Source organism: Silene latifolia, chromosome X (genome assembly GCF_048544455.1).
Source record: "Silene latifolia isolate original U9 population chromosome X, ASM4854445v1, whole genome shotgun sequence".
NCBI classification, from domain to species: domain Eukaryota; kingdom Viridiplantae; phylum Streptophyta; class Magnoliopsida; order Caryophyllales; family Caryophyllaceae; genus Silene; species Silene latifolia.
In genome coordinates, this window is record NC_133537.1 from 32124298 (window position 1) to 32142814 (window position 18517).

General features: G+C 40.2%; 1 protein-coding gene across 1 annotated transcript; it reads left to right on the forward strand.

Annotated features, from left to right (window-relative positions):
* Positions 1-4261: 4261 nt before the first annotated feature.
* LOC141617144 (uncharacterized) lies at positions 4262-18115 on the forward strand. The gene is made up of 6 exons (XM_074434324.1): positions 4262-5204; positions 5323-6434; positions 6592-7010; positions 7101-7443; positions 8388-8594; positions 17774-18115. The coding sequence occupies exons 1-6, from the start codon at positions 4262-4264 to the stop codon at positions 18113-18115; spliced, it is 3366 nt and encodes a 1121-aa protein (XP_074290425.1).
* The last annotated feature ends 402 nt before the right edge of the window (positions 18116-18517 follow it).

An 18517-nucleotide genomic window follows, 5' to 3' on the forward strand; every position in this document is an offset into this window, starting at 1 on the left:
TAAGGTAACACGATTCTACCGATCCTAATATTATTATTATTGTTCGGGGTTGTATGAATTCATGTCTTTTATACATGTTTTATGTGATAAATTGATTATTAAAGGTGGTATATAATTATCGTTTATTTATTTATATATATATATAACATGGTAGCTCTCTTATATTATATTGTTAAGTCAATTGTTGGGCGATGGGTTAGATACGAGTGTGTTAGAACGGAGTTGTTGTACATGGAAAAAGGGCCTTGAATTTGGCCGATTTGCAGTAGGTTTACATGACAAGTTATATGATTGTTTGAAATTAATAAAGGGACTTATGGATGGTGAACATAAATGGAACAATTTATTTATGGCACAGTAGTTCGGCGAGATAGGAAAGATTATCATGGGTTTGCAGTCTTATATGTTGAATGTAGAGAGATACTACTCCTACGCATGGTACTATTTTTAATTTATGAGTAGATCAATAGCTTGGAGTTGAGATTGTGTATGGATTACCGTATAGTATCCTTATTGCCGTTTCCTTAGTCCTTGATTCGTGGGTGAGTAGCTTAGAGCCTTGTACTCTAAGTGTTGAGCACGGTTCTTTGAACCTTTGACAATATCGATATCGAAATTGAGATGGAAATTGGTTATTGGTATTGAGTTATGAGTTACGGGGCCTTTGAGCCGAGTTATTTTACGGTCCAGTGTGACCATGGTTATTGAGTTATTTGAGTTTGAAATCGATATTGAGATGGAAATATTGTTTCGCGGTTTTTATCCGCCAGTTCACTCACCCCTTGTCTTTGTCTTAGGGTTGACGACGAGAATACGATACATGGTTACATTGGATAATTATATTAAAAGATAGAGTAATGAGTGAGACGGAGTAATGAGATGAGACTTGGTTAACTATTGGAATAAGAGAGTGTTATATAATGAAAATAGAAAGGAGTTTGGCTGATTAGTTATCGGGGAGTGTTTTTAGCACGGATAGTTTAAGAGGAGCAAATACAATTGAAGAGAACTTGACTTTGTTGGATTGTCATAATGGTATATGGCTAGAGGATGGGCATGATGGTGATTCCTATTTGAGGTGAACTATTCGTACAATAGGATAACACAAGTTATTGGCACAATATTAGTTATCTTAAGAGTGAATTAGCTTCATTTGAAATTGACTTTGTTTCATTATCAAAAAAGAGCTTCATTATCAGTATTTGTGTCAAATTAAAATATAATTATGATATTTGATTATTTTGTTCAAATTATCGTTTTATTTGACCTTAATTAGTAGTAGTAAGTTTCCTTTAGTTATATTTTGCTTGTATAAAAATGATGATATAAGTTTATAGCATTGATTAGTGGCTAATAGAAGGATAACTATAAAACTGAGACGAAGAGTTTATAGAAGAATCTCTCTGAACCACTGGAACATGTATTGTCACTTTGAAGGTAAGGGACTAAACTCTATTGTTTTGAAAATATTGATTTGTAAGTGATAATTGTCCTCTATTTATTTTATAGTATCATCTAAGCAAAGTGAATAAGTTTCCGAGTTATATTATTTTTGGAAGTAATTATACTATATTCTTAATAATATGACAACTCAGTTTTGTTTCAGAATTTTACAATTTATTTAGCGTATTCGCTAAAGTTGAAAGCTATAATATTAGAGGATTAGAGTTTGGCTCACAACCCGCAGTGGCGAGCTGGCATACAAAAATGCCCAGAATTATAGTTTGGCTCACAACCCGCAGTGGCGAGCCGGCCGACATGAAATAATGCCTTAGTAGTTTTATGGAGTGGATTGATCCCCACTTCCGCCATTAGATGCTCGCATCCAGGCGCAGACCTGGTGTAGAGGTGTGCACATTAAGTCTATGGCCAGTCGTTTCTTGTTAACCTCTTAGTCTCAAGGAAGTAAAGTTCTTACTATATAATTGTTGCCTACTTTGTTTATTTATGTCCTAAGGTGAATTATCCTCACTCTAATATTATTTATAAATAAATAGAGATAGCTAATGTAATTTTGCTATAGCTAGAGATATGTTATTATGATAAAGAGGTCATGAATGTGGAGACTTAAGGAGTATTAACTAAGTGGATGTGAGTGCAGGAGAACACGCTATGAATTAAGTTGGTGTCCATATGTTGTTAGAAGGCTGATTATTTATATTTGACAGAAGAAAGATTTTAATAATATTAAGTTTCACATTGATTTTTGAGGTTGTGATATTTATAGGATTGGGTAGGGTACTTTGTACCTTTGACAGTATGGATTGAGACTGGTTACTTATATTGGGGGTAGTTTCTTCCTGTCTTCTGCTTTTATTTCAGGTTACTTCCGCTGCTGTTAAAAAAGGATTTTATTTCAAGACAAGATTTTATTTAATGTTTTGTAAAATTTTGTTTACATTTTGTATATTTTGTTTTGAGATGGACATTTTGTAAGAAAAACTTTGTATATTAATTATAATATCTCTGTATTTCGGCGCGTTTTATAAGTAAAAGTTAGTTTTAATTTAGCCGAAAAGCAGGGGTGTTGCATTATCACCCTGTCGATGGCTAACTGCACAGTTAGAAAGGTCCCGGTAGATACAGGCAGCTCGGTGAATCTTATCATGCTGATAACTATAGAAAATATGGGATTTAGCGAGAAGGACTTGCAGAAGAAAACCATCCCGGTGGTAGGCTTCAGCGGGGAGACAACCAACTCACTAGGCGAGATAGTCATCCCAACCTATGTAGGAGGGGTCAACAAGCAGATCAGGTATCTGGTCATAGACGGACCCTCCACCTACAACGTCATTCCGGGAAGATCGTGGCTGCACCAAATGAAAGCAGTCCCCTCAACATATCATCAGTGCATAAAATTCCCCACTCCATAGGGGGTAGAAACAATACGAGGGGATCAGGAGAAAGCTAGAGGCTGCTACAAGAAAGCACTAAAGTGCACCACCAGTCCTCCAGCATAACAATTACAGAAGCAGCCTGTCCAGGACGAATACATTGAGCCCCCAGCCGAGGAGCTAGATCAGATCAACTAGGACAAGCTGCACCCAGAAAGGACCGTGTTAATTGGAGCCGGATGCACAGGGAACCTAAGACAGCAATTAATCAAATTTCTGCAAGATAACATGGACTGTTTCGACTTCTGGTCGACTTCTGTGTTTTGCTATATATTAGGTGCTAATCCACCTAGTACTGTGATTGCTGGATTTATTAAGAGAGTTTGGCAGACTCATGGAGTTGACAAGGTCTCGTTCCTCCCTAACGGCATTTTTCTGGTTCGTTTTAAGACGAAAGAGCAGCAACAGGTGGTCCTTAACACGGGGCATCTTCTCTTTGATAATAAACCTGTGATTATCAAGGAGTGGACACCTGATGCTGTTCTTATTAAGCATGATGTGCAGAAAGTCCCTGTGTGGATGAAACTTCATGGATTATAGGTTAAATTTTGGGGAAACGCTTGTCTAAGGAAACTTAGTGAGGAAGTGGGGCGTTACATTAAGTGTGATGATGCCACTGCTAATAGAAGTTTATTTGGATATGCTCGGGTCCTCATTGAAGTTAAAATTGGTCAAGAGTTCCCAAAGGAGCTACTGTTTAAGGATGAATTGGGAAGTATGCAGAAGGTGAGGGTGGATTATGATTGGTTGCCTCTTCTGTGTACTCAGTGCAAGGGGATGGGGCATGATACTGCTCAGTGCAGGAAAACTGATGGGGTCAAACCGGTTAAACGTGTTTGGAAGCCTAAGACCAAAGTGAATGATGTACCTAAGGTGGCTGCTGTACCTAAAGCTGCTGCACCTGCTCAGAAACAAAAAAAGGCTGAGAAAGTAACCCAGGTCCCTGCAACACCAGTTGTTACCCCTGTGACTGTGAGTACTCCTCATAGTGCATCAACTCAGGTGGTCACACTGCTTTGTCCCGATACCAAAAGTGGCGAGGAACCTTCCCTTCCAAGGAGGATTATATCTCGGATGATAAGACAGGAAATCCCTGATAGTAGGCAATACTCTCCTCAGGGTATTACTTTCTTAGATGCTTTGAATATGACTATTTCTCGAAGTGTGGGTATTGGAAAAAGTAGTTTCAGGAAAATTCAGTTAGAGAATGGGTAATCTTGGCTTTTGGAACATAAGGGGCATGAATAATAGGAATAAACAACTTGAAATAAAAAAGTTCCTTTATCAGAATAATATTGGTTTGTTTGGGCTTTTAGAAACCAAGGTTAAGAGTTGGAATTGGAATAAAGTAAGAAATAAAGTGTGTGATGATTGGTCTATATGTACTAACAGCAGTAAACATAAAGGGGGGAGACATCTGGCAACCCTCTCAATTTGTGGTTACTGTTAAGTATATCACTGATCAGCTTATACACTCTAGTGTTTATGATAAACTAAGGAATATTACTTTTCATTTTACTATAGTGTATGGTCTCAATAAAGATAAGGAAAGAGAAAGCTTATGGGAAGATTTAGGCCTCATTAGAAATGGTGTGACCTCTGCCTGGATGGTGTGTGGAGACTTCAACAGTCTTATGCACCTGGATGAAAGAGTTGGTGGCACAACTGTCAGTTGGAATGAAGTTATGCCTATGAGGGACATGGTAGCTAAATGTGATTTGGTGGAGCTAAAAACTATGGGAGCCTTCTTCACATGGAATAATAAACATGAACATTCCTCCAAGGTTTATAGCAAAATTGATAGGGTCTTGATAGATGATACCTGGCTGCAGCAATTCCCGGATTGTTTTGCTCATTTCTTACCTGAAGGGCTCTTTGACCATTGCCCGTGCCTCATCCAATTTCATACTGAAGAAGGTAGGAAGGGGGTACCATTTAAATACTTCAACATGTGGTCTATGTTGGACAGCTTTAAGCAGATGGTAAGTGATCACTGGGATATGGCCATTCAGGGGACTCCTATGTTCCAAATGATCAGAAAATTGAAACTGTTAAAGCCTAAGCTAAAGATGTTGAATAAGGAGAATTTCAGTGACATTGAGAATATTACTCAGGTCACTGAATTATCTTTACAGGAGTTCCAAAAGAAGCTTAGGACAGATCCTTTGAATGAGGGACTCTGTGCCTCTGAGGCTGCTTGTGCAAAGGAGTTAGTTTTTCTCAAGAAAGCCAGAGCTCAATACCTTTTACAAAAGTCTAAAGAACAATGGATGGAGGAAGGGGATGAGAATACAGCGTTCTATCATAACAGTATCAAACATAGAAGACTGAAAAACAGGGTTTATCAGGTGAAGACTCAGAATGGGATTATGTGTCAGACTCAGCAACACATACAAGATGCATTCCAAGATTTATGTCAATCTTTTAGGGTCTTCTAAACCAGTTACTCCTATTAATCATGGGATTGTGAGGAAAGGAGCTTGCCTTACAAAAGAGAATCAGAAACTGCTGCTTCAACCTGTGACTGATGAGGAGGTCAGAGCTGCCATGTTCTCTATCCCTGGGACCAAAGCCCCTGGCCCTGATGGATACATCAGTCAGTTCTTCAAAGACACATGGGCAATTGTAGGGAAGGATGTCATCAAGGCTGTTAGAAGTGTTTTCACTTCTGAAAAACTTTTAAAGGAGTGTAATGCTACTATTTTAACCTTGATTCCCAAAGTTGAGGTGCCTGAAGCTGTTCACCAGTTTAGACCAATAGCTTGTTGTAACACCATCTATAAATGTGTTGCAAAGGTATTGTGTACTAGGCTGAGTAATATTTTGCCTGAAATAATCAGTCCTTCTCAAAGTGCATTCACTAAGGGAAGGGACATAGTGGGCAACATTTTCATTTGCCAAGATCTAATTAAATTTTATAATAGGACGGCTTGCTCTCCTAGAGTAATGATGAAGATAGACTTGCAAAAAGCCTATGACTCAGTTGAGTGGGCTTTCTTACATGAAATGTTAGAAGCTCTTAACTTCCCTCCAAGTATTATTGCCATCCTGATGCAATGTGTGTCCACCCCTACCTATTCTATTGCTCTTAATGGGAATATCTTTGGGTATTTCAAGGGGAGAAAAGGTTTGAGGCAAGGGGATCCCCTCTCCCCCTTACTCTTTACCATTTGCCTTGAATATTTGAGTAGGATCTTGGCTTGGGTGCAACAGCAAAATGAGTTCAGATTTCATCCCCTCTGCAAGAGAGTCCAATTGAGTCATCTGTGCTTTGCAGATGATCTCATTATGTTCTGCAGAGGGGACCTTCCTTCTGTTGTCTTATTGTTGAGGGCCTTCAAAACCTTTTCTAAGGCTTCAGGTCTGAGTATGAACCAAGGGAAGTCCAATATCTACAGGAATGGAGTTGATAACTCTACTATGGCTAGGTTAATCAGGCGCTCTGGGATGCAAAGAGGGACTGTTCCTTTCCGTTATTTGGGTGTCACTATTACACCAAAAAGATTGGGTGTTAATGATTGCCAGCATTTGATTGAGAAAGTAACTGGTAGAATTAAAAGCTTGGGTGCACGTAAACCTGTCCTATGCGGGAAGAGTGGTCGATTAAGTCGATGTGCATAATTTACACAACTATTGGGCTCGTGTCTTTATTTTACCTAAGACTGTCCTTCACAGGATTGATTGTGTGTGTAGGCAGTTCTTATGGCATGGTACTGATATGAAGGAAGGTCCTGCTTTGGTGGCATGGGACAGCATCTGCAAAAGTAAAAGGAAAGGAGGCCTTGGTTTGAGAAGTCTGTACTGGTGGAATATTGCTGCAGTGGCAAAATATGCCTGGTGGATAGCTAAGAAAACTGATCACCTGTGGGTTAGATGGGTCCACGCTGTTTATATGAAAGATAAGGCTTGGGAGGACTATTTACCTGGGCAGGGGACCAGTTGGTCTTGGAGGAAGATCTGCTGGACTAAAGATTTGGTCAAACAACATCTATTTAGTGTTGATGATTACTCTATAAAGCTAGGCTACTCTTGGTTGGTTGAGGAGGGCCCTGATAAGGAGTGGCATCAGTGGTTTCCAAATAGCATCATGGTTCCCAGACATAGCTTCATTCTTTGGTTGGTAGCTCATCAACGAATGCTAACTCAAGACAGGTTGAGGAGAATGTGAATTGCTCATGATAACGTTTGCTTTTTATGTGGTAACAGTGAAGAGAGCTTGGAGCACCTATTCTTTAAGTGTGATTTCAGCAAGAGGTGCATACACATTCTGAATTCTTGGTTACAATTTGGAGTGCCTGAGTCGAAATTCATTCTCTGGTGGATAAATTGGCGGCATAAATCTTTAATGGTGAAGAAGGTTCTTGCTGCAATAGTGGCTGCTGTGGTTTACCAGATATGGGTATGCAGAAATCAGAGCAGACTGGAGCAGTGTGTCGTATCTCCTACAGTTGCTATGAGACGAGTAAAGGAAGAGATAAAACTGCGTATCAGATGTAATAGGGTGTATTCAAAAAGCAAGAGTGCATGTAGGTGGATAGAACAACTATGTGTAAGCTAGTGTCTGTTGTACTAAGGAAATCTTAGACAAAAATGATGTATGGGTGATTATCATTTTAATGAAAGCTAACATTTTCCCAAAAACATGGACTGTTTCGCATGGTCACACGACGACATGATAAGAATAGATCCATCCATCATAACGCATAAGCTCAGTGTTGACCGAAAGTGTAAACCTATCCAACAGAGAAGAAGGAAGTTTGCGGCAGAAAGGAATAAGGTAATTAATCAAGAGGCAGATAGCCTTCTGGCAACAAAGAAGATAAGAGAGGTAAAATATCCAGAGTGATTGTCCAACGTAGTGGTGGTACCTAAGAAGAATGGGAAGTGGAGAGTATGTGTGGACTTTACCGACCTCAACAAAGCACGTCCTAAAGATCCTTTCCCACTACCTCACATCGATGCAATGGTGGATGCGACAGCTGGACATGAGATGCTGATATTCCTGGACCCATGGAGTGGATACAATGAAATTAAGATGGATCCTGCAGATCAAGAAAAGACGGCATTCATGTCTGAAAGAGGAATATATTGTTACAACGTCATGTCATTCGGCCTAAAGAATGCAGGTTCCACATATCAAAGGCTGGTCAACCGCATGTTTAAAGAGCAGATATGAAGAACTATGGAGGTATATATCGATGATATTGTAGTAAAATCAGAGAAAGCCAAAGATCATATGCAGCATCTGGCAGAAACATTCAGCACCCTGAGGGAATACAAAATAAAGCTAAATCCATCTAAGTGTACCTTCGGGGTATCCTCTGGGAAATTTTTAGGTTACATTGTAACTCAAAGAGGGATATAAGGCATCATCGAGCAGATTAAGGCTGTTTTGCAATTGGAGTCACCTAAAAAGCCTAAGGACATTCAAAGACTAGCTGGCAAGGTAGCAGCCCTGAGCAGGTTCATCTCAAAATCCTCAGATAAGTGCAGGTTGTTCTACAACATACTGAGGAAAAGCCAAAAGTTCGAGTGGACCGCAGATCACGAGCAAGCATTCAGAGAGCTGAAACACTACCTCAGCAGTTCACCACTGCTGTCAAAACCGGAACAAGGAGAACCACTGTTCCTCTACCTGGCCGTCACAGAGTGGCAGTGCGCGCTGTTCTAGTCAGAGAGCAGGAGAAGGAACAGAGGCCAGTATACTACGTAAGCAAGTCTCTGCTGCCAGTAGAGACTAGGTACACATCTCTTGAAAAACTAGTACTAGCTCTGGTGGTAGCATCTTATAAGCTGCGCCCCTATTTTGAGTCCCACACCATACACGTGTAGATACCTCATTTCTGCACCTCTCGCAAACCACCCGGTGATGATTTGGCCGCATGTTTGGTACGCGGAACGATTTGTGACAGTTCATAAGTTTATCGTCAAGTGATTGCTCAAATACTAATGTCTACCTCTTAGTTGTCATCTACGTGCCGATACGGTCGTTTTGACAGTAATTAGAGTACATTTGGAGTCCGGGCCTAAAACCGTCTTCATTTTCTGATAACCGTTAAATCCCGAGTAAGAATGTTCTGGAATGTTCCGGATATTTCTATTCCATATTTTATAATTATTTCACAATCTTTAATCTTTGGTAAACAATTTCCCGTAATATTCATACAAGATATTAAGGAAAACCAAATTATTCCGTCCTTCTATAACTCAAACACGGAAATCTTTCTTCCGCAGGAGGAAACCACTTGGGAACAGACGCAGCAGGTGCTGCGCCTCTTCCAAGAGACGCAGTGACTGCTGCGCCTCTTCCCAAGTCCTTTTCTGCGTTTTTTTCGTATCTTTTTCATATCTTTCCGAGATTCACTTCCAAAGACTCTCCGAAACCCTAATTCCTTCACGTGATTAGTATAAATAGGAGCCTTCGCTCCTCATATTTCTCACGCGAGTGTCCGCCCTTCTCTTCTCCCTTAGCATTCTAGACATTTGTTCTTACTTTTTGGCGTCTACGTGCTTGAACATTCGACCACGTAAGCTCGGATCCTTCTGAGTACCAGCCTCGTTTGCATGACCGACCAATTTGACCAACTGCACATCAATCAACTTAATTAATCCAATCGTTTTCCTCTTACGAGGGCACTTTCGTCTACATTCGAGTCGAGCATCACTAATCGATAACTTAGTTCATCTCGTTTCGTCAAACATGTAAGTCTGAGGGTGTAAATCTCTCTTTTATTTATTGTTATTACTTTTTGTATCACTAATGTAAGGTTTATGTCGAAAACACCTTGTTAAAACCGATTTCTAAAACCGTGCTTTAAAACCTCTTTTTACGGATTTCCAGAAGACAAACCGTCGAGAAAGGACGCAGCAACTGCTGCGCCTCTTCGAGGGGAGCGCAGATTCCTGCTGCGCCTCTTCGTGAGGCCGCCGTGATTCCTCGCTTCCTTTCTTCTTCCTTCGTCCTCTGTAATTCGTCAAGCTTTGTTTTGTTTCGCTTGTTTTCTCTAATTCTTCGATACAATAGTCTAATAATTCCATGTATACTATTTATCATTCATTAACATGTTTAGTTCATCATTAAAATCCGGCTTAAATCCCTTATAATCTCATATTCGCGGGTTTTCGTCATTAAATTCAATCCGGGTTGTAGGAATTCGATTTGTTCATATCGGGTTTCTGGAATTCGATCTTTGATATATTTTCATCCGTCTTTTGTAGGAATTCGATTTGTCCTTGTTGTAGCTCGAACCTTCTTCAGACCGTCTCAAGAATGAACCATTAACCGTCATGGGGTCATACTTTGGAACCGGAACTGACCCATCAGCATTTGGGTCTTGCCTTAATAATTTCGGAGTTGTCGTGCCCCGAAATAAGTGGTCCCTCAAGTTATCTGGCATTGGAGGACGAAAAGGTTCAACATCAGCAGTATCTTCAGTCGATCGACCATGTAGGGCGATCGATCGATCGCTTCCTCGAATGAACAAGCGCAGATCGTTACGCGAGTGGTCGATCGACCAGGTGTGTCAGTCGATCCACTGACATACCTGCTGATCGTCTTTTTCTTGCTACTGTTCACTCCGGCCATTTTCTTGCTCGGTTACGCCTCATCTTTTTCAGTAACATCTTCGACCATAGCAGGCCTATCAAGGATAGACCCACTCCTCAAAGTGATTGCATTTAGGGTCTCTTTTTGATCCGGCAGCGACGGTAAATGCCCCGGAGCTCTAGTTGCACTTTTGCTTGCCAGTTGGGCAATTTGACTCTCCAACATTTTTGTTGAAGTCTCTCTAGCTATAGACTCCTTTTGCAGCAAACCCGACAAGTTCTGAACCATGTTTTTCAACTCGAAATATCGAACTTTGAAATTCTTCTTCCGAGGCACATAGGGAGGCTTTTGATATCTTCATTCTTTGTTATGAGGGGGCACATAGCTTTGCTGCTGCTGCGGTGGTGGACCCGGATTAAGGACATTCTGGTTAGTCCACCTCAAATTGGGGTGGACATTAGAGGAATCGAGATAAGTACCAGTCTGCCTATAATGTTGAAAGGCAGCACATGTTTCATTCGAACTCCAAAACATATCCCTCTCCTCCACATCTTTTGCATGTAAATGGACCGTCTGAAACTGCATTAACTTTATATATCCCACCTTTTTGGGATCCCCTAAAATCTAGCTTGTCAAATCTCGCAGTAAGGGCCTCTATTGCAGCTACAACAGGAGTTTCAGCTGATCTTCTCTGATTTCCTCTAGAATTCCCATGCTCAGCTTTATGGATGGTCATATCTTCAATAATCTTCCACCCCTTTGTCTCTCCAACATTCTCCTGGAATCTAACGTTAGCTGCAGCATCCAGAATAGCCCTCTGATCATCATAAAGTCCATTATATAATTGATTACACAAGAACCATTGTTCGAACCCATGGTGCGGAATAGATCGCACCAGCTTCTTGAAGCGGACCCATGCCTCATGAAAATTTTCATCAGAACCCTGTTTAAAGCTTGTGATCTGAGCTCTAATCGCATTGGTCTTCGATGCAGAGAAATATTTCTTATAAAATGCTAGGGCCAGTGAATTCCAATCAGTAATCCCATTGGCCGCTTGATCCAGATCTCGGTACCACTCCCTAGCAGCATCACGGAGCGAGAATATGAACATCGTCTTCTTAATCTGGTCCTGAGTCACACCGGCTGGTGGGGGTATGGAACAACAGTAGTCAATGAATATCTCCATATGTTTAGCCGCATCTTCATTTGCAGCTCCCCCAAATTGGTTTCTCTCAACCAAATTGATGGACGGTTTTGCTTCGAATTTTCTTTCCGTCCCGGCTGGCAACACGAATCCCTTATAGAGATTCTCAGCTTTTGGCTCGGAGTGACTGGCTATACTTGGTTCTTTAGCCATATCAGGAGATGTAACAGTCTCGGCTGAAGAAGTAGAAACAGGAGACGAAGGTGAGTCCTCCTCAAATAACTCGTTCTCGTAGTAACTGGACAGAGTACTCAGCTCGTCCTCTGTCGGCAATACTCTAGATGATCGTCTCAACTCACACAAAGTCCTTTCGATCTCAGGATCTAACGGTCGTAATTCACCACCCTGTGACCTGCGTATAAGAGGAAACTACAAGTAGAATATGAGAAACGTTTAAGGAACAGATGTCCCTTAAACTAAGATAAAGACTAAAATAAAAACAACTAAAAATTAAACAATTGCTTCCCCGGCAAAGGCGCCAAAATTTGATACCGTCGTAGAGTACCAAAGATAAATTTATAATCCAAACTACTACTATAGATAGCGGCAGTCAGGGTCGAACCACAGAGAAGCAATGTAATTAATAGTTGTCTAGTTTTAGTCTAAAGTAACAGTTGTGAGGGGGGTTTGATTTGAATAGTCCTATAACTAAAGGTAACAAGATTAAAGCTAAACTAAAGCAAATGAATGAGCAATTTAAAGAAAATAGATGGAGACAAATATTAAAAGGATGCTAAGATGGTCGGTTCACTGTAGTTTCGGTGGCAGTATCCTAAGTAAGTCTGAAATAATCACGTAAGTCGGGAAGAATAAGAAGTCCCCTTGGTCCATTCTTAACAGTTAGCAACTTTCGATCTAGCTACAGGTCCCTAATATCACTAGTACTGACTCTCGCCCTGAAAAGTGATTTAAAAGCCTAAATTAACTTATCTCTCGATCTTATTAATTTAGTCGTCTTAATTAAGTAGTCTATTTCCCTCCCCTATCTTTCGATCTATCGGGTCGGTCGATTCCTAAGCATTCAACTAGTCGCGTGCACTCGATTCGTCAAATATAGCAATTAAATTAATTAAGCCGAAGCTGATCTCACGTGAGCCGGTCGATCGACCAGGTAAGGCAGTCGATCGACCATGGCGCGACTCAGGCTTACGAAATCTACGCCGCCTACGCTACATGTCCCCTACATCCTAGCACGAAGGGTTTAGCTACTCATGATAAAATTTATAACAACAATAAAATTAACAAATAAAGCAATTGAATTCATAATTGGATTAACTAAATAAATAAATAAATAACGTGAAACGAGAATTCGGCTTTTGGGAAACCTAAACTAGCAGTTCTAAATTACGAAGAAGGAATAAAACTTATAGCAAAAATTACCAGAAATAGAGTAGGCAAGAGAAACGAATCCGAATTGCAAAAGAAGAACTTTATTTAGAACTAATGAAAACTATCAAACTAGGTATCTGATTTGAATCCCTAAATATCAATGAAATTCCTAAAAGAGTAGGAAGGGGTTACGTTATATAGGAATGTCATGTAACTCTTATTCCTAAAACCTAATTACATTGGGCTTCGGAATTCTCGTCCTTTTAATTCACGCCAGAATCACGGTTTGGTCGATCGACCACAAGGACCAGTCGATCGACTGAACCTCGCTGAACAGTAGCTTCTGATCTTATTTAGGAATCGCACACTGGTCGATCGACCATGTAGGTCAGTCGATCGATCATTTCAACATGTACTTGGCTCCAAAAGCTTTGTGAATTCGTCTTTCGGGCCTCGATACGCGCACCAAGTTTGCTTCCCGAGTAAATACTTCATGTCAAATAATATGCCTAGTACTCGGGGACGGATTTGGCTTGATTTCCGCTGGATTCTTCACATTTCTGCAATATTACACAAAAACACAAAAGTAGACAGAAATAGGGAAACTAGTAGCTTAAACTACACAAATGAGCTCTGAAATGCGTGTAAAATAGGGTGTAAAACATCATATTAAGGACACGCATCAAAGAACATGCAATGCACAAGATCACTCAACACTACTCCACCATCTCCAATCTCCATAGTAACCAATGTGTAGAGTAATAGGGGGGTCTATAATTTTTGCCTAGCTTGAAATAACAGTCCGTTCGACTGTTACTTCCACGTTTTTATTTCTTATCATTTTTCGACAAATGTGCATGATTTTGATGCAAAGGACGTCCTAAATGCTGCTGCTATATTGTCCAAATTTCTGATTATAAATTGTCACTATAGGAGCTGTCCAAGAACTGTATAAACAAGCAGCCCCCAAGCTCATTTTGTGACAAATTAACAAGAGAAAAGGACACCAAATTTTCCCCTTTTGTATAAGCAAAATGCCAAGCAAGTAAGGAACATTGGGCAAAAAAGTTTACATTTCTTCATGCCTAAAGCTGGCCAAGAGCTGCCAAGAAGTGTCCTATTTGTCTTGTTTTGCAATATTTCAATTTTGTATTTTGTCTTGTTAACAACTCACTTTATTGTCCTTTGTTTTTAGTCTTTAATTTTCAGCTTGTAAGGCCTTGGGGCCGTGTGTTTTATGTCCCATTAGTAGACTTTTGTAAGCCCTTAGATTAGTCTTAGATGGATGGCTAGGATTCAGTTGTTTCTCTTTTAATTTTAGTCCTAGGATGTGTTGTTAGATGAAGGGCTTAGATGAGTTGAGAGTCTCTATAAATATAGCTCATATCCCATGTAAGAAATCAGTTTTTGTTGAAATGAAAAAATGTGAGGTTTTCTTTGAAATCCCTTTTTAGTTCTTTGCTTTGTGCTGGAACAACTCCATTACTTAGTGTTTGGAGCCGTGTGTCTCATCTTGATTCTTGATCTGGACAACCATACGAGGGGAGTAATTCCTTGCTTCCCGATCTTGGATGATCTCCGAGTCTTGAGCTTGCTTCGTGATCTTGCTCAATTCATATCCTTAGTCTCGAACATTGGCCTTGTTCTTTGTTCGATTCATTCCCCTTTGTTTCATATTATGTTGTTCAAAAATATGAAAAATAAACCTCACAAAAACAGCCCCAAATCGAAACAATACAAACACATGAAAAAAGAGCCTATTTCAGCCGAGTTTAAAAACTCCGTCTGACTGTTTATACACTCTTTTGTCTGATTTTCTTTGTTATTTGGGTATTGTAACGTCGTTTGTTCGTTGGGTTTGTTGTTGGGTCTTCCTAATCGTGAGGACCCCTATGGTTTACGATGCACAATGGCTCTCATCACAACGAGTAGCTGGGTTCCCATCGCAACAGGTAACCCACCCCTACCAATGTCAGACCGCAACACTCAACATCAAATCCCCGCTCATCGCAACGAGCGAACCCAGCACATTAATGTGTACATCCCCTCTGCGACAGGAGTCACAAGGGGCAAAATATGGGGGTGAAACCATCTCCCGACATGGCTCACGGTATCTAAATCCAACTCCTCCAACATCCAACAATCTCAACAACCACAATAATATAATCACAATGACAAACAATCACAACAATACAATCATTCACAAACTGTACTGACTAGGAAAACCCTACCTTATTCGTAATCCGTGTCAATCACAAACAATTAGCATTGTTCCTCTACGAAATCGTCACCTATATGAACAATCGCATATAATCACTACGAATCCCATTAAATATCCATAAACTGATTAATTCCCCTAAATCCCAATTGTAGGGTTTAGATCTAAAAACAACAGTACAAGAATAGAGATCGGGACTTACTAACAATGGTTGACATGATGTATGACGAAATTTCGGATCAAATGACAAATTCCCTTTGTTAGATGATTAGATATTGATTATGGAGGGCTTTAGAAAATATCAGGCTTGAAACGATGTTTTAAACTGATTATATGATTTATAAAACCTCCCCTAATCACTAAATACAAACCGCGAAAAATAACCCTCCAGACTGGCCACTCGGTCAAGTGTCTCACCCCACTCGGCCGAGTGACACCTAGTCGGTCGAGTGCCTAGCATACTCGACCGAGTGACACCAAGTCAGAGACCATCCAACTCCCAAACTCATACTCGATCTGTCACACTCGCCCATGTAAAACTCACTCGGTCGAGTACCCCCCTCCGCTCGACCGAGTGCCACAATATAGAAATACGGAGCATTACAGTCTTCCCTCCTTAAAAACGAACTTCATCCTCGAAATTCGCAATTTCCATCGTTAACACTATTTTACTAACATACTGCTTGCTAACATACCGCTCGCTAACAAATACAATATCAACACAATCCACCAAGCAAGAACTACCACCAAAAAGAAATGTTACATTCTACCACACTTAAATTGAACTTTGTCCTCGAAGTTCGCTCATACTCATAACTATCACTACCCACAACCGTAAACACTATCATAATCATACACATCTACAACACTACTCTATGTCCATTCGTTTCAAATATATAATACCACGAGCACAGCCCTTACTTTTAACGATATCAACCCACAAGTCCATCCTTAATTCTACCACGAAGACTCTGATACGTGCATATTATACAGTTTTTTAAGCCTCTTATGCACGTATTTCCACGTAATTCCCGTAGTTTTATGCTACGAAATGTCCCGAATAGTCTACTTTGATTTGCTTTACTTTAATTGCAGCAATGGACCTGAAAGTAGCGGAATTGCGCCTTTTACTGCCCCTTTAGCTTGCATTTAGGAGATGAGTGGATTTGGAGCGGAAATATTACTGTCTTGGATACGTAAAGTCGTCTCGGAAGCAAATCAAATGTCCTTAATGAGCTGGCTAAGTAGATGACTCGATCGAAGGCTTTTGCTGACCTAATCTGTTCGATCGAGTAGTTTTGCTGTTTCATTTCCTCGATCGAATACTTTTCTTTGTTCGATCGAAAGGTGGAATTTGGAGGTTCCTCGATCGAGTACTTATTGTGCTCGATCGAGAGGTTTTTGTGTGAAGTCGTTCGATCGAGTAGTTTAGAAGTGCTCGATCGAGTACTTTGAGGTCTGACGTGAGATTTTCTCGCGTAAACTTATTTACTAGATATTTTATGTTATATCTTAGGTAAAATAAATATCTCTCCTATATAAATTGGAGAGACGGAATTAGGTTAAAGGGGGGGCTTCGGACGGTATTATCTCAGTTTTTTTTCTACTGTTGAACGTTGCTTTGCTTCTTCTTTTCCGGATCCGAACTTTTGTAATTTTTCTCTCTCTTTTATTCATTCAAGTATTGTTTCTCTTTTGCACATCTCTCTACCATGTTTATTATTGCTTTATTCATCATTGTTGTTTTATTTATCTTTATGCGTAGCTAATTCCTTAATGCTAGGACTAGGGGAGCCATGATAGTAAAACGATGACGCGATAATTGGTTTAGGAGGTTTTGTTGTGAGAATTGTTTGATAGCAACATAAATGTAATTATTAGGTTGAATGAATGCAACTGAAGTAATTAAACTGATTAAATTCAGACCTAGATCGAAATATTGGAATGAATAGACCTGTTATGGACAATAGTCTACACTAATAGGGTGAAAGCTAAGTTAATAGTATCTTGGGGCGGATAGCGGATCGGAAGGACCTTTCCTTTACCCTTCTCACACCAGACCGACCGACCTACCTTTAGCTGATTTGTGCAATATCATGGTGAACCGACATCCTGGCATCTTTCTCTCCTTTTTGATCTTAATCCTTTTCACTCCTGCCGTTTTATTTGCTATTGCTTTAGTTTAGTTTAAACAACTTAAACCCCCCGATTTGTGACCATAGACAGACTGAATAACGAGTAGATAGTGACCTCCTCCCTGTGGATATGATACCCGACTTGCCTTTGCTGCATTAGTTAGAGCCTGTTGGTTTTATTTTTGATAGGGTTACGACAACCGTGTAAAATTTTGGCGTCGTTGCCGGGGAGGCAACTATTTTATTTACTTGTTTATTTTTGTTTGTATTTAACCTCAAGGAATTTATTCCTTGAGGCAGTTCTTATCTTTTTCCTTTAGTATTGTTTTGGTAGGTCCTAGCTAGACAAGATTCTAGGAGAAAGATCATCAAAGGGAAGGCAGTACCTTTGATTCTTCCACCAAGATGTCTAACGTCTCCAGACTAATAGCATAGTTTGAAGCTCAGAATGCAAAATCTGACAAGCTGGAGAGTAGACAATCTTGGGATAGTCCACCTCAGTTCCATACTATGACGCAACAGGTGGTCTACTGTGAGAGATGTGGTGCTGCGGGGCACAATGCTGTTATTTGTCTGGCGGAGAATGACGAAGTCTATGCGTTTAAGCAGCGTAGACAAGCTAGGCATTCTTTTGCACATGTGCCGCCACATCCGTTTCAGCAACAAGGTTATCAAAAGCCTCCATTTATCTGGCCGTCGCAACAACAAACCCCTCTTCCCGTTAAAAACAATGAAGAGATTGCTGAACTGAAGTCTTTGGTGAAGGCACTTGTACTTCAAGTGCAATAATATGATAAATCTAGAGAGGCTCATTTCAAGCTATTTGAATCTCAAATAGCTTAATTAGCTGCCGAGTTTGATTTTAGGCTTTCAGAGACGGTATATGCTATCTGCACCGAAAACTGTCTTTCCTATGAAGGACCTGAGTTTCCTATTGATGATGAAGATATGTATGACTCGGAAATTGAAGATGCTATTGAAAACGAAGCATTTCTCGAATACTTCAATACGGTTCAGCATCAAAACTTTGATCGAACTAGCTATAGTGTTCGATCGAATGAATTATATGAGGGAGGGCTCGATCGAACAGAATTCAACACTCGATCGAGCAGTTTGTATGAGGAAGACCTCGATCGACCTAATGCAAGTATTAAATCGAGCAGTTTTGGCGAGGAAACATCTCGATCGTGT